This window comes from Coregonus clupeaformis, chromosome 29, assembly GCF_020615455.1.
Source record: "Coregonus clupeaformis isolate EN_2021a chromosome 29, ASM2061545v1, whole genome shotgun sequence".
Lineage (NCBI taxonomy): Eukaryota > Metazoa > Chordata > Actinopteri > Salmoniformes > Salmonidae > Coregonus > Coregonus clupeaformis.
This window is the reverse complement of record NC_059220.1, coordinates 20,649,624-20,672,766: the sequence shown is the minus strand read 5'-3', so window position 1 is coordinate 20,672,766 and position 23,143 is coordinate 20,649,624. Positions and strand designations below refer to the sequence as shown.

Sequence of the window (23,143 nt, the reverse complement as noted above, 5' to 3'; positions counted from 1 at the left end):
TGTTGGGTTTATATTTTTGTTCAGTGTAGTTTGGGTAAAATGGTTTCAAGATGTTTGGCTAGAACCTTGGCGGACAATTTCATGTCACCGGGTGATGCTTTCTTTATTAATTTGAGATTTAATTCATTAAAATAAGTATTTCTAACTAATATTTTTATTTGTTATCAACAAATATGTTTGAGGTGACGCTCATATAGAAATTATGAATGGGTATTTTCCAAATGCTGCTAAATGTACATTTGTTACTTTTTACAAATTCGTAAAATATTCTAGGAATTGTAATTCATAACATAGCATACGAAATGGATGATGGACATCCGCAAATTAATACATACTATACAAAACCTAACATAACATGTCATACTAAATGGAGTGTCTCAGATTTACATACAGAATACGAAAATGCTCTGAAGAAACACATCATATGTTTAGCAAATTCGTAACATATTGTACGAATTGTAATTGGTAACATATCATACAAAATGGATGATGGACATCCACAAATATAATACATACAATACGAAACATAACATATCATACTAAAAGAAGTGTCTCAGATTTACGTACAGAATAATACCAAATGCTCTGAGACCACGTTGCAACCGTCAGTGAAATGGCGTCCTATGAGGTCTAGCGCGAGAACGCGCTCTTTGAAAGCTTAGTTGTTTGATTTATTTTCTGTTATGTAATGTCATTGAGTTCTAGACTTGAGAAAATTGACCTGCTTCGTCCCTCAACCTCTTTAATAACTTCATTCTGCATGAGCGCGCGTTGCTATGAATCAAGGGGTTCTCTGCAATAGCAATAGACAGGTCAGGAGGATACCAGGAAGTCATTTTATAACGAGGTTGAGCTGCTCTTTGGCAACCTGGTTTCTTCATATGAAGTTAATGGCTTTCATGTAGGCGTGGCTTTGCTTCTGTGGTCTGATGATGCTGTGGAGTCTGTCATTTTCAGGGAGCTCAACATCCTCATAACTATTTTCCCGATCATATTATGTGCTGGTTTGGCCTGCTGGCAGCTCACATGATAAACAGGCACATCATGTGTATAATGCCTTGATTTCAACTAAAACTTTATTTACAAGATAATGATAGCCTTTACGATACATTTGCTTATCATTATAGCTACAGTATGAGCTTTCATGAGCTTTCACAAATGATCAGTGAACTATGAGAACAGTAGATCTATACAGTAAATGGATGGATTTATTGTGATGGACTCATAGTTAAGAGCAGACACATGAGTACAAACCTTGGTGTTGCATGTTGCCCTGTAAAAGTGAAAAAGAAAAGGAGAGCAACACACTGTAGGAGCTCAGATGCAATAATTTAATAACCTAATAACCAACGTTTTGACAGACAGCTAAAATGATTGCATCTGAGCTTCTAGAGAGTGCTGCTCTCCTTTTCTTTTTCAAGTGTTCTACTCCGCTAGCCAGCACCTCGCCTAAACAGATGTGCGTTACTTTCGCCTCCAGATTGCCCTGTAAAAGTGGCCAACAAATTGTCAGAGGGGGAACAAAAACTCTCACTTCCCTAACAAAGGGAGAAGATTGTATTCACTTGTGGTTTAATGACATTATCAGATGTGATATTGTAAAACCTTGCTCTAACCACAAAAAAAACAGAACTGTGGACTGTGGGGCTTTCTAAGGGAATCTTTTCTATGTTGAGAAGTAATATGTGCACTGCAGCGACACACATTTGAATTGCTTGAAAATAGGTAAATCAATGATAAAGTTCATTCAACACTGAACATACAGTTTGAGCCCCACCATGGAGTTAATTTAGCATCAGGCCCATCATTAAGTATGTCCTCAGCTTTCTTTTGCAACAACAGTAGGCTAAAGTGACATTATATATATAAAAAAGAGGGCTTAATCAATGAGGTGTCTTAAATAACCTCTGACTGCATGAACAAGATTTACCTGTAAATGTCCATTCACATTTAAATAATCATTAGCCTATTAGCCACTATGTATGGTTTTTGCGAGGTGGTCATACTGGTAATCCTACAGTATGTTCTTTACAAGCCTCCTCAGGCCTTCTCAGACAGCTTGGTCAGGTTACCATCTCTGTGGTAGGTTCCTGTATCTAGGCCTGTAGATTAGCTGTCTCGGAGGAGGAAGGAGAGGCAGGAGAAAGGCATGTCAGCCAGATAGTTTGTATTGGTGATGGTGACCTGCATGTCACTGAAAAGAACTCTTCTATTATCTCCAGTGTTCCCTGCGGTTCCCAGTTTCCTCTTCAGCTCAGTGAGACGCTGCAGGATCACCCGCTTCTCCCTGCCCCGCACCAAGCCCCTGAAGTACAGCACAGCCGATAGGTGCTTCTTACTGCAGACAGAGAGAGGTTACAGAATATCACTCTTTGAGAATCAGCAGGAGAAATGGAACCGTAAACTGTTTTGTGAAATGAATTGGTTTCACGACTTCCTCCGAAGCTGCCTCCTCTCCTGATTCGGGCAGGCTTCGGCGTTCGTCGTCACCGCCCTTCTAGCCACTGCCGCTCCATATCTCATCATTCCATTTGTTTTGTCTTGTTTATTACACACACCTGGTTCATATCCCCTCATTAGTACTTGAATAAGTGTTCCCTCTGCCCCCTTGTCCCCCTTGTTTATTGTGAGGAGAGTGTAGCTCGTTTGAGCTCCGTGTATTTTGTATTGCCAGGGTATTTTTCTCCGTGTGCCTGTTGGGTTCCAGTGCGCCTGTTTTGCGCACTAGACTGTTTGACGCATTTCTGCTTAACACTGTATTCCGGAATACATTCTGTATTCTGTGATTTACCCTCCTGCGCCTGACTCCTTCAAATCACCAATCACAATTGGTCTAAAATTCCGTAGTCTCAGCACCCAGAACCAAATCAGCTAGCTACTCGATTTTGTTAAGGGGGCTATCATGAGAGATAAAAAAAAAAATCTGTCAGTCTTGATTTGGAGAAGTTTACTAGAGTTCAGATAAAAAATCTAATCAACTGAGAGGTTCACAAAAACCCAGACCAGGGCAATTACCTCGGAAAGTACAGCACTTAACGCCCTATTCCGAGAAAACCAGGCACCAGTGTTCACGCCTCATCAGGGTACTCCCTCCGCTATTCCCACACTGTCACCTCTGCCTTGTAGTAACTCACTCCCGCTGTCATCCTCCCTCGAGGCTCAGGCTGGTCCTGCCCATCCTACATCCTGCTGTCTGGGAATTACATTTGCAACAGCACTATCTGCCTCTCAATCTGTTACCTTCTAGTCAACACGCTTCCCCTGTCTGATGAACACTGCTGACCATTGACCCACTTTGTCTTCCACTGCTGTTCTTCTCAGGGCCATAACAGAGTCAGAGTAGAATTCATATGAGGTGTTTTTACTCAGATTATATTTTGTAATTGATACTGTGCATATTACACTGGTATACTCTGTTGATCACCAACATCAACAGATACAATATGTGGCCACAGGAAGATGCAGGATTACCTGATGTCTGGGTAGTCCGCTACTAAATGTGTCAGGTGGTTCTTTATTTCCCTCTTGTTCTTTTCCCCAATGATGTTACTCAGGTGGTCTCCTACTGGGTGGAGCCAGTCATGGGTTGTCTTCTACAAGAGGAAATTATTATGAGTGTGTCTATTAGTCATGAATGGTGATAACACAAGTCATTTGTTTATGACAGCACTGAATTTTCAAAGTAGCATTCCTCAAAGCACAAAGACATAACACTGAGACAAATGTATGTACTGTAGTATTTACAATTTTAGACAATGTTGAATGAACATGAAAAGTAAAATTTGTGTGGATGTAAATTGGCCCAAATTCAGTTTGTAGTTCAGGGTTAAGAAGTGTTACCATTTCCTCAAACAGATCCTTGAGTTTATCCCACTCTACCCTCATCTTGGTGGCTGCTTTGTCATGCTTCCTGTTCTTACAGGAGTAGTTGTTTTTCATCAGCTGGGATACATACTCTTTCACCACGTAGTAGTGCAAGCTGCTCACAAACATCTGATGCAGAGGAACACAGGGCAGGCACAGTGGAGGCAAGAGAAAGGGATTACAAATAGACATGAAAGTCTGCTGTTTATTCTTTCGCTTTCACATGACTGCCATGACTGATCACCTGAGTGACACCTATCCTCCTCCCATCCTCTTTCCTGCCATTTACCCCTATTGCCACATCAACTCAACTCATTTTCCATTCTATGCATGGTCACGTTCCAGTATGGTAAGGTGAGGAAATTCTCAAGTCTTTTCCAGTAACTCCAACTTCCTATGGATCATCATGGGCATGACTTTCTTTGCTTAATTGAGTGTATATCCTGCATTTAAAACAATATGAACAGCACTTCCCCATTCCTTACCTGTACATATGGAGGTCTCATTTGTGAACAGCGCTGGGACAGCTTCTCTGTCCTGCTATACAGCTGTTGGAAGTCCTCATCTGTGGAGAGCCACTTCCTCGTCATCATTCTCCTGAGGTAAGGCTGGAAAAAGCAACAGACACCTATTCACTCACTAATTTGTTCATTCATTCATTTATTTGTTTGTTCACCCATCCATAACATTGACAGCAGGAGTGATTGAGAGAAAGCCTTTACAGAAACGTGTGCAAGGAAATCAGTAGGCTACCAAACTAAGTAACTTCCAGGTCACCCGAGACAAGTAGGAAAGATGTCAATCACCTCAACACACTCTGACCAACTTAGGCTATCAGGGCATTTGTAGAACGAGGACCAGGTCAAAGGTCAATCAAACATCCCTCCCTCACCTACCCTGACATCATTCTTAAACTGGTCCTCCAGGCCCTGGACCAGTCTATGGACCAAGCCTTCCACCTCTCTGCTGAGATGGTCCACCTGGGTCGGGCAGCTCTCCCTGTAACCCTCCATGTGCTCCCTGTAGGAAGAGAAAGAGGGAAATGAAACAGGTCTGAGGTCAGAGGTTAGGTCAGGTTATCATGCATACACACCAACGCGACAGAGTTTCTAAACCCAGAGGCGCCACATTGCAAGACTTCCGGGAATGCTTGCGAAACAGACCAAGGGAAGGGTTTCAACAATGGTTGTAAGCAATGTTCACTCACGTTTTGGGGGGCACTGAGCAAATTTCAGCTCTGTTGAGTGCAAACTTGAACGTTGTGAAACTTCTCTGCAACGTCCAGCGTGCGGAGGCTGTACCCGCTTTAAGTTACAGTTTCAGACAGTAGTCAAATAGGCTACTGTGGATGATCATAATGTCGCCTACAAGAGTGGCCTACCATAAAAAACAATGGAGAAAGTGCATCCCATAACATGGAAATAGCTGTTCTATCATTCAGCCTACGGTAGCAACCAATGTGTGGTGTTCAATGTAGGCCTACATTCCATGAGACTTTTTAAATAAACATGCAGGGCTTGACATTAACTTGTTTATCCACTTGTCCTTCAGACAAGGAGGTGACTGAAAATGTTGTTGTGTTGTTTGATGCAAGAAACCACTTTACAAAATAAAATGCATTATTATTCCCATACCATTATTACAGAGAATCAGACAAATTATGCAACCCTCTGCCTAATGGCTATTTAGCTTATTCAACCTGTCTCAAAATACAACACTGCCCCTTTAAGACAAAAAAAAAGCTATTTACCTGACTCGCTTTTCAAAGATGTCTAGAAATGTACACGTTTTGTGCTCTTGTAAGAAGCAATCACTTCCCCATTGCTGACTACAAATTATATAATAATAATATGCCATTTAGCAGACGCTTTTATCCAAAGCAACTTACAGTCGTGTGCATAAATATTTACGTATGGGTGGTCCTGGTGATCGAACCCACTACACTGGCATTACAAGCGCCATGCTCTACCAATTGAGCTACAGAGATTATCTACAGTACCAGTCAAAAGTTTGGACACACCTACTCATTCAAGGGTTTTTCTTTATTTTTACTATTTTCTACATTGTAGAATAATAGTGAAGACATCAAAACTATGAAATAACACATATGGAATCATGTAGTAACCAAAAAAGTGTTAAACAAATCTAAATATATTTTATATTTGAGATTCTTGAAAGTAGCCACCCTTTGCCTTGATGACAGCATTCTCTCAACCAGCTTCATGAGAAATGCTTTTCCAATAGTCTTGAAGGAGTTCCCACATATGCTGAGCACTTGTTGGCTGCGTTTCCTTCACTCTGAGGTCCAACTCATCCCAAACCATCTCAATTGGGTTGAGGACGGGTGATTGTGGAGGCCAGGTCATCTGATGCAGCACTCCATCACTTTCCTTCTTGGTCAAATAGTCCTTACACAGCCTGGAGGTGTGTGTTGGGTCAATGTCCTGTTGAAAAACAAATGATAGTCCCACTAAGCCCAAACCAGATGGGATGGCGTATCGCTGCATTATATTGTGGTAGCCATGCTGGTTAAGTGTGACTTGAATTCTAAATAAATCACTGACAGTGTCATCAGCAAAGCACCCCCACACCATCACACCTCCTCCTCCATGCTTCATGGTGGGAACCACACATGCGGAGATCATCCGTTCACCTACTCTGCGGTTGGAACCAAAAATCTCACATTTGGACTCCAGACCAAAGGACAGATTTCCACCGGTCTAATGTCCATTGCTCGTGTTTCTTGGCCCAAGCAAGTCTCTTCTTCTTATTGGTGTCCTTTAGTAGCGGTTTCTTTGCATCAATTCGACCATGAAAATGTTAAAATGTAAAGATGTATGCACACATGACTGTAAGTCGCTTTGGATAAAAGCGTCTGCTAAATGGCATATTATTATATTATTAGGCCTGATTCACACAGTCTCCTCTGAACAGTTGATTTGGGCTGCAATCTGAGGTGCAGTTAACAGTTAATTTATCCTCTGCAGCAGAGGTAACTCTGGGTCTTCCTTTCCTGTGGCGGTCCTCACGAGAGCCAGTTTCATCATAGTGCTTGATGGTTTTTGCGACTGCACTTGAAGAAACTTTAAAAGTTCTTGAAATTTTCCGGATTGACTGACCTTCATGTCTTAAAGTAATGATGGACTGTCGTTTCTCTTTGCTTATTTGAGCTGTTCTTGTCATAATATGGACTTAGTCTTTTATCAAATAGGGCTATCTTCTGTATACCACCCCTACCTTGTCACAACACAACTGATTGGCTCAAACGCATTAAGAAGGAAAGAAATTCCATAAATTAACTTTTAACAAGGCACACCTGTTCATTGAAATGCATTCCAGGTGACTACCTCATGAAGCTGGTTGAGAGAATGCCAAGAGTGTGCAAAGCTGTCATCAAGGCAAAGGGTGGCTATTTTGTAGAATCTCAAATATAAAATATATTTTGATTTGTTTAACACTTTTTTGGTTCCTACATGATTCCATATGTGTTATTTCATAGTTTTGATGTCTTCACTATTATTCTACAATGTAGAAAATAGTAAAAATAAAGAAAAACCCTTGAATGAGTAGGTGTGTCCAAACTTTTGACTGGTACTGTATAACTGGGCTAATACCTCACCAACTAGCAAAGGATATGTACAAATGTGCACACGTGGCTACATGCAGCTCTCGCTTTGATCTCAAAACAAGCGCATCTACTCACAACCGCCCATGCTGTAAACACAGTCCAGTTCAAAGTGAATGGCACAGATGCATTATGGCAATGGTCTATTTGCATATAGGCCTACTGCAGCTCTGATTGGTTATAGCGCACCGGTCTGTGTGGAGTACAGCCTGAGTCGTGCCTGTCCATGCAATAGAATCCTACTCCGATGCTTTCTGCCTACAACAAAATCTCCTGCATAGTTAGTTTTGCATACTAAGTCTAGCATAGTTCGTTTTGTTTTGGTATGTTGCATTGAAAGTGGCTAATATTGCGTTGATTCAATCACAATTCCCACAGTAAAGGGAAACGTTGATAGTGTTAACTAAAGGGGAAAACTCTAGAAAGTTGAGTGAAGTTCAATCTCAAGCTTCTCTGCACAGGCTGATATTTCTTCTGCAAGGCAGTCCCGGGGGAGCTGCGCGCCTGCGCGCAGTTTAGAGGGAACATTGGTTGTAAGAATGTTTACAATTTCTGATGTTTTGCTTGTGTACCTACAGTGAGGGAAAAAAGTATTTGATCCCCTGCTGATTTTGTACGTTTGCCCACTGACAAAGAAATGATCAGTCTATAATTTTAATCGTAGGTTTATTTGAACAGTGAGAGACAGAATAACAACAACAAAAAATCCAGAAAAACGCATGTCAAAAATGTTATAAATTGATTTGCATTTTAATGAGGGAAATAAGTATTTGACCCCCTCTCAATCAGAAAGATTTCTGGCTCCCAGGAGTCTTTTATACAGGTAACGAGCTGAGATTAGGAGCACACTCTTAAAGGGAGTGCTCCTAATCTCAGCTTGTTACCTGTATAAAAGACACCTTGTCCACAGAAGCAATCAATCAATCAGATTCCAAAGTCTCCACCATGGCCAAGACCAAAGAGCTCTCCAAGGATGTCAGGGACAAGATTGTAGACCTACACAAGGCTGGAATGGGCTACAAGACCATCGCCAAGCAGCTTGGTGAGAAGGTGACAACAGTAGGTGTGATTATTCGCAAATGGAAGAAACACAAAATAACTGTCAATCTCCCTCGGCCTGGGGCTCCATGCAAGATCTCACCTCGTGGAGTTGCAATGATCATGAGAACGGTGAGGAATCAGCCCAGAACTACACGGAAGGATCTTGTCAATGATCTCAAGGCAGCTGGGACCATAGTCACCAAGAAAACAATTGGTAACACACTACGCCGTGAAGGACTGAAATCCTGTAGCGCCCGCAAGGTCCCCCTGCTCAAGAAAGCACATATACAGGCCTGTCTGAAGGTTGCCAATGAACATCTGAATGATTCAGAGGAGAACTGGGTGAAAGTGTTGTGGTCAGATGAGACCAAAATGGAGCTCTTTGGCATCAACTCAACTCGCTGTGTTTGGAGGAGGAGGAATGCTGCCTATGACCCCAAGAACACCATCCCCACCGTCAAACATGGAGGTGGAAACATTATGCTTTGGGGGTGTTTTTCTGCTAAGGGGACAGGACAACTTCACCGCATCAAAGGGACGATGGACGGGACCATGTACCGTCAAATCTTGGGTGAGAACCTCCTTCCCTCAGCCAGGGCATTGGAAATGGGTCGTGGATGGGTATTCCAACAGACCTTAATCCCATAGAAAATCTGTGGAGGGAGCTGAAGGTTCGACTTGCCAAACGTCAGCCTCAAAACCTTAATGACTTGGAGAAGATCTGCAAAGAGGAGTGGGACAAAATCCCTCCTGAGATGTGTGCAAACCTGGTGGCCAACTACAAGAAACGTCTGACCTCTGTGATTGCCAACAAGGGTTCTGCCACCAAGTACTAAATCATGTTTTGCAGAGGGGTCAAATACTTATTTCCCTCATTAAAATGCAAATCAATTTATAACATTTTTGACATGCATTTTTCTGGATTTTTGTTGTTGTTATTCTGTCTCTCACTGTTCAAATAAACCTACCATTAAAATTATAGACTGATCATGTCTTTGTCAGTGGCAAATTTACAAAATTAGCAGGGGATCAAATACTTTTCCCCCTCACTGTATGTGATTTTTTAAAATGGTGTAACTATGTGATGTTTCTTGTGAAACTGTGAGGGTTTTCTGAGTCTGTTTGGAAACTTTTGTGACAGATGGATTTGGTCATTTGGGGAAGAATGGCTATGTTGTTTGGATAGAGCTGATTGATGAGATTACCCAAACAAACATTATGCCAATAGTAGGCAATAAGTATAAAGTAATATGTGACCATTATCATTATTTTGAGTGTCTTGTCTCTTTGAACAAGAATAACTAAATCTGCAGGAGAGAATTTTGACTGTTTCTGCCCATCTCTAATATTGTGTTCCTAATTTTTAACTGACAGAGACATGCTGTGGCTTGTTTCAGTGGCATTACCAGCTCTTTGAATGTGGAGAAAGGGGGACTTTCTATTTCTAGAGCTCGAACCACTGAGGCAATTCTCTTACACTAGCTCTGTTTCCCGAAAACCATGTGGTGTTTCTCTCTTTAGACAGGCAGTGCTATCTATACTCCAGAGATGCCTGTTGGCTGGAAACAGCTTCCCAGCTAGCACATTTGGTTCCTTTGAAGTTGTGGGAACGTACGTTTTTGGTTTCCCATTGGTTCTGGCAACGAAGTCATACATTTCCTGACCGGTAAAACTGAAAAAATATATATGTTTTGAGAACGGAATTTACATTTTTTATTGCAGGGAGGTTCTGAGAACGTTTTACTATGGTTCCCTGAATGTTTTCCTGGGAAGTTTTATTAACGTTCTGAGAACAGAAATTCTAAGTTATTTAAAGTTTTTTAAAATTAATTTCCTTAAAACTTTTATTGAATGTTTCAATAAGACTTTTAATAACACAGCTAGCTTAGTTTAAATGTTTTGAACTCCAAGCACAGATAGGACCCATGGAAATTAATCTGCTTAGGCATTAATCATGCAAACACATTTTTTTTATTGTGGAACGGCGTCAGTGGTCTTCGGTTCTCTATCCATTGAATTAGTCCACTGCGCCACCAGGATGGAACTAGCATCCTATGTTCTTTTTAACTCATACAATCTGTTAATTTTAATCTATTCAAACAGACCCCATTTCAAAGGAAACTAGTACTTATTAAGATCAGATGTGGCCAATTAGTGGGCGTGGCCAAGACACCTGAACACACTTAACAAGATAGAGGATAGATATTTTTGTTGATGTTGAGAACGGAATGTATATGTTTTTCAATTGTTTTATAATAACATTGTTAGAACATTCTTTGGAAACGTTATGCTGAAGTATTGAAATTCCCACAGGAGAATGTTGTTTCTTAATTTTATTTTTTATTTTGTAAATATATTTTCCGTTATTATTTTCCGCTAACCCTACCACACCTCCCCTAATTGAGGTAAAGTAATGAACAACAACACTTAGGCTTCTACTTCCAGCATATACATACTATATACATTTTACGGACACAATCTATTTTACAATAGTTATATTTAGTTTGTTTTTAGTCCTGTCCTTCCTCTACCCTCAACCTCTCCCATCTATTTCTGATGTCCATCCAGTTTGATTTCTATTTGCCATATATTTTGTACTGTGCTGTTTCACAAAAGTTCTGAACCTACAGTACCAGTCAAAAGTTTGGACACACCTACTCATTCAAGGGTTTTTCTTTATTTTTACTATTTTCTACATTGTAGAATAGTAGTGAAGACATCAAAACTATGAAATAACACATATGGAATCATGTAGTAACCACAAAAGTGTTAAACAAATCAACATATATTTTATATTTGAGATTCTTCAAATAGCCACCCTTTGCCTTGATGACAGCTTTGTACACTCTTGGCATTCTCTCAACCAGCTTCATGAGGTAGTCACCTGGAATTCATTTCAATTAACGGGGGTGCCTTCTTGAAAGTTAATTTGTGGAATTTCTTTCCTTCTTAATGCATTTGAGCCAATCAGTTGTGTTGTGACATGATGTCTTCACTCAAATTCTACAACGTAAAAACTAGTACAAATAAAGAAAAATCCTTGAATGAGTAGGTGTGTCCAAACTTTTGACTGGTACTGTATAACTGGGCTAATACCTCACCAACTAGCAAAGGATATGTACAAATATGCACACGTGGCTACATGCAGCTCTCGCTTTGATCTCAAAACAAGCACATCTACTCACAACCGCTCATGTTGTAAACACAGTCCAGTTCAAAGTGAATGGCACAGATGCATTATTGAAATGGTCTATTTGCATATAGGCCTACTGCAGCTTTGATTGGTTATAGCATACCGGTCTGTGTAGAGTACGGCCTGAGTCGTGCCTGTCCATGCAATAGAATCCTACTCCGATGCTTCCTGCCTACAACAAAATCTCTTGTATAGTTAGTTTTGCATACTAAGTCTAGCATAGTTCGTTTTGTTATTGCGTTGATTCAATCACAATTCCCACAGCAAAGGGAAACGTTGATAGTGTTAACTAAAGGGGAAAACTCTAGAAAGTTGAGTGACGTTCAATCTCAAGCTTGTACCGTCAAATGTACCGTCAAATCTTGGGTGAGAACCTCCTTCCCTCAGCCAGGGCATTGGAAATGGGTCGTGGATGGGTATTCCAACATGACAATGACCCAAAACACAAGGCCAAGGCAACAAAGGAGTGGCTCAAGAAGAAGCACATTAAGGTCCTGGAGTGGCCTAGCCAGTCTCCAGACCTTAATCCCATAGAAAATCTGTGGAGGGAGCTGAAGGTTCGACTTGCCAAACGTCAGCCTCAAAACCTTAATGACTTGGAGAAGATCTGCAAAGAGGAGTGGGACAAAATCCCTCCTGAGATGTGTGCAAACCTGGTGGCCAACTACAAGAAACGTCTGACCTCTGTGATTGCCAACAAGGGTTTTGCCACCAAGTACTAAGTCATGTTTTGCAGAGGGGTCAAATACTTATTTCCCTCATTAAAATGCAAATCAATTTATAACATTTTTGACATGCGTTTTTCTGGATTTTTGTTGTTGTTATTCTGTCTCTCACTGTTCAAATAAACCTACCATTAAAATTATAGACTGATCATGTCTTTGTCAGTGGGCAAACTTACAAAATTAGCAGGGGATCAAATACTTTTTTCCCTCACTGTATGTGATTTTTTTAATGGTGTAACTATGTGATGTTTCTTGTGAAACTGTGAGGGTTTTTCTGAGTCTGTTTGGAAACTGTTGTGACAGATGGATTTTGTCATTTGGGAAAGAAGGGCTATGTTGTTTGGATAGAGCTGATTGATGAGATTAACCAAACAAACATTATGCCCATTATGCCCAGTGGCTTGCGAAATTATTCACCCCCCTTGGCATTTTTCCTATTTTTTTGCCTTACAACCTGGAATGAAAATATATTTTTGGGGGGTTTGTATCATTTGATTTACACAACATGCCTACCACTTTGAAGATGCAAAATATGTTTTTGTGTGAAACATACAAGAAATAAGACAAAGAAACTGAAAACTGATAACTATTCACCCCCCAAAGTCAATACTTTGTAGAGCCACCTTTTGCAGCTGCAAGTCTCTTGGGGTATGTCTCTATAAGGTTGGCACATCTAGCCACTGGGATTTTTGCCCATTCTTCAAGGCAAAACTGCTCCAGCTCCTTCAAGTTGGATGGGTTCCGCTGGTGTACAGCAATCTTTAAGTCATACCACAGATTCTCAAATTGGATTGAGGTCTGGGGTTTTACTAGGCCTTTCCAAGACATTAAAATGTTTCCCCTTAAACCACTCGAGTGTTGCTTTAGCAGTATGCTTAGGGTCATTGTCCTGCTGGAAGGTGAACCTCCGTCCCAGTCTCAAATCTCTGGAAGAGTGAAACAGGTTTCCCTCAAGATTTTCCCTCTATTTAGCGCCATCCATCATTCCTTCAATTCTGACCAGTTTCCCAGTCTCTGCAGATGAAAAACATCCCCACAGCATGATGCTGCCACCACCATGCTTCACTGTGGCGATGGTGTTCTCTGGGTGTTGGGTTTGCGCCAGACATAGCGTTTTCCTTGATGGCCAAAATGCTCAATTTTAGTCTCATCTGACCAGAGTACCTTCTTCCATATGTTTGGGGAGTCTCCCACATGCCTTTTGGCGAACACCAAACGTGTTTGCTTATTTTTTTCTTTAAGCAATGGCTTTTTTTCTGGCCACTCTTCCGTAAAGCCCAGTTCTGTGGAGTGTACGGCTTAAAGTGGTCCTATGGACAGATACTCCAATCTCCACTGTGGAGCTTTGCAGCTCCTTCAGGGTTATCTTTGGTCTCTTTGTTGCCTCTGATTAATACCCTCCTTGCCTGGTCCGTGAGTTTTGGTGGGCGGCCCTCTCTTGGCACCTTTGTTGTGGTGCCATATTCTTTCAATTTTTTAATAATGGATTTAATGGTGCTCCGTGGGATGTTACATTTCAGATTTTTTTTTATAACCCAACCCTGATCTGTACTTCTCCACAACTTTGTCCCTGACCTGTTTGGAGAGCTCCTTGGTCTTCATGGTGCCGCTTGCTTGGTGGTGCCTCTTGCTTAGTGGTGTTGCAGACTCTGGGGCCTTTCAGAACAGGTGTATATATACTGAGATCATGTGACAGATCATGCGACTCTTAGATTGCACACAGGTGGACTTTATTTAACTAATTATGTGACTTCTGAAGGTAATTGGTTGCACCAGATCTTATTTAGGGGCTTCATAGCAAAAGGGGTGAATACATATGCACGCACCACTTTTCCGTTATTTTTGTTAAAAAAAAATTGGACTATTTTGTGTATGTCCATTGCATGAAATCCATATACAAATCCATTGAAATTACAGGTTGTAATGCAACAAAATAGGAAAAACGCCAAGGGGATGAATAATTTTGCAAGGCACTGTACATTTTACAGACACAGTATATTTTACATTTGTTATCTTCTTGTTATTAGTCCCACCCTTCAGCTCCATTCAACCCCTCCCATCTATCTCTTAACACCATCCATATTGGATTTCTATTTGCCATATATTTTTCAACTCTGCTGTGATCCTTCACAAAAGTTCTGAACCATTCTATTCTCATAGTTTTTACAGATTGTAAATTAAAGATAAAATGTTTTGCTAAAAGTATTATTATATTATTGATCGATTGACTATGACTTTTCAAATCACCCAGTATTGCTATCTGCAGCGTTAGCTCCTAGTAAATGTTGCAATTCTTCAGCCATTCCTAGACCTGTGACCAAAAACAAGCTACATATGGACAGTACCAAAATAAATGATCTAATGACTCTCTCTTCGCAGCAAAATCTGCAGAGCTGGGAAGGTTGTATCCCCCATATATATAACATTCTATTGGTTGCAAGAATTTTGTATAAGTTATGAATCCGGCGTCGTTTTGCGTATCAGTTCATAAACCATGTGCCATGGAATCGGTACATAATCTCTTCCAAACTATTTTGCAATCTATATGGCACAGCTGTCAATTTTTTGGTCCTTAAATTAAACTGGTATATATTTTTATTCATCACCATTTTCTTTAACCAATTTTGGTCTTTAATGCAGGGCCAACAGACAAGTTCCTTACTCTTTCCCCTTCCACTTGCCTCTTCCATTTTTGCGGTAATGCTGCAATTTGTTGGTTGTATTTTGGGGTAGGGCAGACGTTTCCATATATTTTTGTTAGCTGCATGTGTGACATAACTCCACCAGTCCTATTTATGATATAATTTAGAAATATATATATTTTTTTAATTAGCGAAGAATAATGTTTTTTTTAATCAATTAGTATATTTGAGTTAACCACAATATTTGTTGTATTATTTGTTCTGTCTTTTCTGGTGGATTAAACTGAAATTGCAACCAAATTTCTATGGCTTGTTTTAAAAATAGCGATATTTTGGAGAGGGTTGTAATCTGAATAAAATCACATTCTTACTAATTTTCTAGAGAACCAGTTCGGATTTAAGTATAACTTTTATATCACCTGATGCCTTTAGTGAGAGGTCTAATGCTTTAATATTTAATCATTTCTGCCTTCCGAATTCATATTCATTATATAAATAGTCCCTTTTCATTTTGTCTGGCTTGCCATTCAAAATAAAATGGAATCCTTTTTGCTCATATAATTTAAAAAAACAGGTCGCTAGGCGTAGGCAAGACCATAAGCAAATAGGTAAACTGGGATATAACTAAGGAGTTCATCAGAGTGATTTTTCCACAAATAGACATTGTTTCTTAACGTTCTTTGAACTATTTGAGAACATTACTTTAAACAGAACCCAGAGGTAACCTGGTGGAAATGTTATGTTGAAGTATTTAAATTCCCACAAGACAACATTGTTTCTTAACATTCTCTGAACCATTTGAGAACATTCCCAATGTCAAACCAGTTGGAGAACGTTCCTAGAACATTCCCAAACATTTTATTAAATGAAACCATGTTTGAACTTTTAGGAAACATTCTGTAAAGTAATGAAATACCAGGAAAATAATGTTATTTTGTCAAGTTTCTTAAATGTGCTGAGAATGTTCCAAAGCCAAGCAACTATACTGCACCATTCCCAGAACATTGTGGGAAGTTGTATGCAAAATAACCATAGGACAACCACGTTCTCACCAATCTGTAAGAAACATATGGTTCTCAGAACTTTATGTGCTAGCTGGGTTTGCTCTTCAATAGTTTCACTTTCATTTATACAGTAATATGATATAGTGTGCCATTGTGCCTGCATGTTAGTGTGTTTGAGTATGTTTCAGTATTTTTGTAAGATAGATAACATACATATTTAACCATAATTCAACATTAATTGGTGTGTACTTTTTTATGTTTATCTTGAACAGCAACTTGCAGGCAGGCTAAATGACCTAGTATGGGTTCCAGGAAATGCCTGTGAAATAAATACTCTCTTATAGTCGTTTCATAGTCCCAGTTTTCCATCACACTTCTGTTAGATAAGTGGCTACTTCAAATCAGACAGAGTGAAGTTAAACTTTGACCTAAATGCTTGACATTATGCCACTAAAAGGTTGCTCAAGTCCAAACAAAAAAGTGCATCAAATTACTGAGATAGCATTAAACTAATTATTACTGAGACTTTGTCTTCTGAGCCAAGACTTCTGTTCTCAGGTCAATATTTTAGACTGCAGTCTTATTTTTTTATTGTATTCACACCTTCCTTTGGTGAATGTACCCCAAAGTGTCTGGAAAGCTGAACTGGCTGTCTAGCAACTGTTGTCCAGGACATTCCCGTCTACAGTGTGTTGGGGGCAGAGAAAAGGGGAGGGTTGTTGACCAGATGTAGTGAATAGAGGAATCTGACTTACTTAAGAGCTGTAAAGCTGTTGATGTAGGTTATCTGATAGTCAGCCCAAAGTGAAGGGTTTTCCACACTGTTACAGCAGTACCTAAATTCGGTCTCAAATCTATGTAGATGTAGAGAGAGTGAAGGAGAGATAATGCCATGGAGTTATTAACAAGCAAAGGACAAGGTCTAGTTTTATGTTTCCAGTGAATAATGGTTAGGATAGAGATAGAAAGAGCAGACTCTGGACTGTTGCAGAGCATACCGCTTGGGAAACAGCTGTAACTCTTCTAGGCAGGAACAGACTACTCTCATCTCCAGGTTTGCATCAATCCTCTTGGAGTTTACAGCATTGCTCTTAACTTTCTACACAGAAAACAACAACAGTTTCAAGTCTTACATAGTAATAGTAGCCTTAGTAGCCTGTCACTACAATGAAAATGTAACTAAGTAGGCAATGTTGCTCTCTAATGGAGATATGATGCTATTGCATTATATGAAATCATGACAAAACAATACCGTCCAGATATCCATGTGTATGTCAGAGTTAAAGAAGTGTTCATCATCAGTCTCTGGTGTCTGTTTCTTTATCCACATGTCCTCGTTTTCAAGCTCTAATATTTTCTCCAGCGAAGCTTTCATGTCCTCCTGGAAAAGGCATGGAAAGCAAAAGAATAAAGGCTAAAGGACTCTGATGAGCAAAATATAATATTAAAAAAAGAAAAACTCTTCAAGTGTGGTACCTGCTTTCAACCTGAATTCTTCCAAAACATCTATCCATCTGTCTCTTAGTGGAGTGTTCAATCCCTCACCTTTGCCTGCATGCAGAATTTCCCCTTGAGCTGGTCCAGGAAGCCCTCTTCCAGGGAGAGGCCTTTGTTCTCAGCCTCCATCTCTGGTCTCAATGAAGGACTGCTCATTATCTTCTCACTGTTCAACAGGGATGGTGTCTCTCAGATACAATACTACTCATCATCTTGAGTCATATTTTTAAAAAAAATACTTATTATTCAAGACAATGACTTTAAGTCTTCCTCACCTCTCATAGTGATTGATGATCCAGTCCAGCAGGGCATAGTAGTCCTTCAGATCTGTCACCTGCTGCTGAAGCGTCTTCAGGTGCTGGCTGACAGCACCATGGTAACAGCTCACATAGGTGCTGAACACATTGAAGCTGGGTGGGTAAGAGCCTTGCAGCTCTCCCTTCACCTTCTCCAAGTCCTCTACGATGGCCTTGCCCAGCAGACCCAGGTGGATAGCCAGCCAGGAGGCATTCTGCTCGGGCCTGTCCAAGTGAACACTCTTCAGCGTAGCCTGTACACCCTCGCTCACAGCCTCTCTCCAGGCCCCCCGCCAACCCCCAGGCCCAACCACGCCCCCGGCCCCAGGCTCTGCCTCCCTCTTCTCCTCCTCCTGGATGACGCGGGCCACATGCACCAGGAGCTCCTTGTTGCGAGAGGTAAAGGAGTTGGAGTCCCGCACTATTTCCTTCACCTTGTCCCGCAGGGCACTGTAAAGGAGCTTCAGGTCCTTCTCCTTCTTGGCCAGCTCCATAGAGGAGGCCTCCTCCGTGCACTCCTCCCTCTCCCGCTGGAACTCCTGGCACAGGGAGAGGAGGTTCAGATAGGCCTCCTCCAGCACCTCCATCCCAATCAGCTTATTGATCTGCATCACTGGAGGGTTAGAGCAAACAGAGTAAAGGCCTTAATGCATAGAAGCTTATGCTGTTATACCTAATACACACATACAGCACAGACACAGACACAACCATAGTGATTTACATCACAAATAATATCTCTTGTGATCTCTGTTGCTAAAACAAATAAAAATTGAGGATGAGGATGAGGGAGAGAGAGAGACAGAGACAAAGACAGAGAGAGAGAGCGAACCTCACCTGAGAGGGGTGTGAGGGGTATTTCTGGGAGTATGTATGACTCTTTTATCTCTACCCTCTCCATCTCCCTCTCTCTCTTCTCCTCCAGAGTGATCTCAGTGACAGGCTGGAGCTGCTCCTGTTTGAGGGTCTTGTCCTTCTTAAGTCGCAAACTCCGTCGGATGGAAGCCCCCTTCTTTAGAAGAGAGTCCCCAATGCCCGATGAGTCTATAGATGGACAATACAGATAACAGATTACGAAGACCTTACAAAGACTCAGAATATCCCAATGAGCTTTCTAGAATTCTCTCAGCAAAATATATGTATTTGTGCTTGTCTTTGAACAGTATTTATGCCTACTGCAAACTGCCTCTAAGAACAACCATTGACTGAACAAGCTCTGGTTGGTTGGGTAAACAGTGGTGTACCTGAGCGTGTTCTGGAGTGCTTTTTCTGGAGTGAATCTTCTGCACTCTCTCCTCCCTCCTCCCTCTGGAAGGACCCACCTAGACCCTTCAGGGGAGAGGCCGTAGGAGACCCAGCACTCAAACCTGAGCAAGAGAGAGAGAAAGTTGCTGATCTCTTTGACATTGAATACTGGTAGTAATTAAACTACTTTGCAGTGTAATAGTAGGTGTGCTGACCGAACACACACAAACAAACACACGGACAGTCGCACAGTCACACAGACAAACACAAACACACATACGCATACGTACACACAGAAGAAGTCACACAACCTTGACAACTGGTTAAGCAGCTTCTGTCAGATTTGTTATTGTACAAAGGTTAATTATGTTAGTGTATAGCCTGCATGGTTGGGAGCTGTTTCCGAGTTTAGTATAAACTTCATTAAGATAGGAATGTCAGTAATTGAGTAATGATGAAAGCCTCCTGCTCAGACTGGCTCATGTCCAGCTGAAAATAAATGCAAGTCCCCAATACAGTGCATAAGAGAGTCCTTCCTGCCATTTCTACTGTTATTCTGTGTCTCCTGAGACATCCTCTTCCCATGACCTTGGGAAGCCATTTCCTGACTCAAGAGCATATTTAGATAACTCACTTCATTTGTCAGAGGGACAAACCTGAGGAGAACTTACATGGTGAGGGAGGGGGTGGCAGCTGATGGGTTGGAGAGGTCACTTCAGGGTCAATACCGTGTCCCCCCTGGTCTGAATTGGATCTGTCCTTTGACCCTTTGCTGTTTGAGGCTAGAGGACTCCTCTCTCCAACCCGCTTGATGCTCTCCCTGAATTGCTTAATCATCCCCAGTTTCTTCTCCTTCACCAGGCCGTCGGGTTGTGTCTTCCCATTCCTCTCCATGGTGGATTTGAGGGAGGATCCGTCCCCCTCTAGACCCTGAGCTTCATTCACCTCCTCCATGTCCCCAGGTTCCCCAATCTCTGCCATCTGATTTCTGCTTGGCATCGAATGTCCCTGGTTACTCAGATAAAATAAAATTGGAGGGGAAAGATAAAAAATGTTCCTAGAAAATCAACTGCTTGTGTCAGGAAAGGAGGTGTCTGTGGAATGTGTTGTTAAAAGTGCCTTTAACTTTTGGTGCCGGTCACAGCAGTCAGCAGGAACAGGAGTAAAGCTTATGTTTACAGCCAACATGACATTTTCTCTGCAAGGTAAGGGGGAAAGGGTGTGCCATCATGGTAACCAACCCAACCTGGCAAAGTACCTCAAGTTGAAAATAAGGGTAGCATTCCTATATGCATACGAATCATACTATGGATACATTGCGTATAACCTGTTATTACCATGAGTCACTGATAAGAATGGATTTTCCACTTCTGACGTGAATTTGTAAGAGAGGTACAGATGTAGGATCTTAATTTGATCACCCTGTTGCAGGAGAACTTTCCTGCAATGCAGGAAATGTAAAATGTGTAGTGTATTTTAGTTTTAAAAGGCTTCTGAAGTTTGTAATTTCCATTTTGACATTTCAGACTTAATTTTCCCTTACGGAAATTATAATTTAATTATAATCCACATAATAATTCACATTTCCTGTACCTGCAGGATTATTTTCCTGCTGTAGCAAACTGGTTCAAATTAAGTTTCTACATCTGTAACCTGAGAATCAAAACCTAAAAAACTACCTGTTAACCTGTGAGAGGGACCTAGCTTTTGGGTCCAGTGGCTGTTTGGCTTTGAAGGACTGAGTACAGATAACCAGGGTTGGATTCCAGTTTGTTTACAGTAAAATAACATTGTTATTGGTATGCACTGGTCCGAGGACCTGTAACAGAAACAGGAAGGTGCTGTCCAGAGGAGGAAGTATGTGACAGATAGTGTGACAGGGCCAAAGAACAATCAAATGAGGCAGCAGGCATTGGTTCATTAGAAAATCACAGGAAGGCCTACTCCCTCTCTATTATGATTTATTTGTCTGTAAACAGTAGACACATGTAAATGTATGTATAAAATGATGCTGTAATGGTAATCATTGAATATTTTCAGTACCACCTAATTGATTTGGCTTTTGAATATTCATAACAAACTAATTAATAAACATCCTTACATTTCCAGGCGAGAGAGCCTATTTGTTGATATTTGCAGTAACATGCTCAAATTGCCTGTATTTTTTTTTTAAAGAGCAGTTAACTTTATTTTTCAACTATGTCTCTGCATAGCCCTATATATCACAATTTTCAGAGCAATACTTAGCATGCAGAGGCTAAACAGTTCAATTGCATGACAAATGCACGATGACGCATGAAGCTTGTCTGTAACAACAATCTGCCATAGCATAATCCTCTGGTCTTATTTTAGACATATAGACAAACACATTTTGCTCACAAGAATATACCCTTTCAAGATTTCAAAAGACACCACAAGATTTCAGGTAATACAGCCTCACTCACCTGAGCAACTCTACTGTCTGGAGCAGTGAGTAGCCTACCAGTCCAGGGGTTTTCTCATGGGTTTACAACTGTTTTCACTTTCATGTTCACCTCGCCAGGTATCTAGAGAGCAATCATGTGGTCGTGAGACAACCTGCGCGGGGTTGGAACTGAGACGAGTGCAAGAAACATGAAAAATGAAACCCATTTTAGGCAGCGTGCCAAGCAGCATGACAGAAGCAAAAATCACCTTGTGAGTCAGACACTTGAGCGGTTTATTGTTGGAAAATAAGTTAATCATTACACTGTATTTGTTGGAGTAAATTCAATATTTGTTGTAGGCCTATGTCCATTGCAAATAAAATGACACCGATGCTTATAAACCGGACTGCACTACTTTCAGTCATAGTTTTGAGACATTCCAACGTCTACACCACGCAAAATAGGCTACAGGTCTATCTCTAAATAGAAAATTGCAATTGGCTCAGAACAGGGCAGCACGGCTGGCCCTTGGATGTACACAGAGAGCTAACATTAATAATATGCATGTCAATCTCTCCTGGCTTAAAGTGGAGGAGAGATTGACTTCATCACTACTTGTATTTGTGAGAGGTATTGACATGTTGAAGGAACACCCATGCATACCCCACAAGACATGCCACGAGAGGTCTCTTCACAGTCCCAAAGTCCAGAACAGACTATGGGAGGCGCACAGTACTACATAGAGCCATGACTACATGGAACTGTATTCCACATCAAGTAACTCATGCCAGCAGTAAAGTTAGATTTAAAAAACAGATAAAAATACACCTTATGGAACAGCGGGGACTGTGAAGCAACACATGCATACAAACACACGATAACATACGCACTATACACACATGTACACATGGATTTTGTGTTATAGATATGTGGTAGTAGAGTAGAGGCCTGAGGGCACACACTTAATATGTTGTGAAATCTGTTATGAATGTATTGTAATGTTTTTAAAATGTATAACTGCCTTAATTTTGCTGGACCCAAGGAAGAGTAACTGCTGCCTTGGCAGCAGCTAATGGGGATCCATAAAAAATACAAATACAAGTAAATAGCAAAACAATGCTCAGAAAAGAGAACTAGTCAAGGAAAATAAGGCTGTCATTCCTGTTGCTTGTCACTGGAGGGCGACTGTAGACAATATTTAGACGTTCCCCAATGACCACCTGTCAATTAGGCCTACTTGTTTGTTGATCTCATCAAGGCTGGAAATGACAGTATATATGGTATCATTTGTTGCTGACCTTAACGCTCAGGGGTGACAACTATTTAGCTTACTTTAGGTGGAATTCTCCTAATAACTGTTTGACAGCTTTCTATAGTTGGCCCTATAGCAGGGATCATCAACTAGATTTTCTTGAGTGGATTGTCAGGGGGCCGGACCATAATTACAAATAATTTGTAGACTGCAAATTGATGCGTTCAATTTGCAGTCTACAAATTATTTGTAATTAAAAGGGCAAAGGGGGGACCAACTACATATTAATGCCCATGATTTTGGAATGTGATGTTTGACAAGCAGTTGTCCACATACTTTTGGCCATGTAGTGTATAT

General features: G+C 40.9%; 1 protein-coding gene across 2 annotated transcripts; it reads right to left on the bottom strand.

The window, feature by feature from the left end:
- Positions 1-1,190: 1,190 nt before the first annotated feature.
- LOC121544818 (exocyst complex component 3) lies at positions 1,191-21,788 on the bottom strand. Of its 2 annotated transcripts, none has more exons than XM_041854984.1 (14): positions 21,574-21,788; positions 19,801-20,137; positions 19,129-19,251; positions 18,722-18,928; positions 17,867-18,500; positions 17,640-17,757; positions 17,347-17,475; positions 17,093-17,193; positions 16,850-16,948; positions 4,761-4,884; positions 4,350-4,472; positions 3,841-3,993; positions 3,472-3,593; positions 1,191-2,338 (listed from the first exon to the last, which is right to left on the bottom strand). In XM_041854984.1, the coding sequence occupies exons 2-14, from the start codon at positions 20,126-20,128 to the stop codon at positions 2,110-2,112; spliced, it is 2,490 nt and encodes an 829-aa protein (XP_041710918.1). In that variant the 5' UTR covers positions 20,129-20,137; positions 21,574-21,788; the 3' UTR covers positions 1,191-2,109. The 2 variants fall into 2 exon arrangements, with proteins under 2 accessions (XP_041710918.1, XP_041710919.1); XM_041854985.1 differs by having other exon boundaries at positions 19,801-20,117.
- Positions 21,789-23,143: the final 1,355 nt, after the last annotated feature.

Excerpts from the sequence above, each read along its gene's own strand:
- LOC121544818 (XM_041854984.1), bottom strand. The coding sequence starts at position 20,128 with ATGCCAAGCAGAAATCAGATGGCAGAGATTGGGGAACCTGGGGACATG. Across the intron at positions 19,252-19,800 it reads GCCACCCCCTCCCTCACCAT|GTTTGAGTGCTGGGTCTCCT; the intron begins GTAAGTTCTCCT and ends TCTCTTGCTCAG. Across the intron at positions 17,194-17,346 it reads TACACATGGATATCTGGACG|AAAGTTAAGAGCAATGCTGT; the intron begins GTATTGTTTTGT and ends TTTTCTGTGTAG.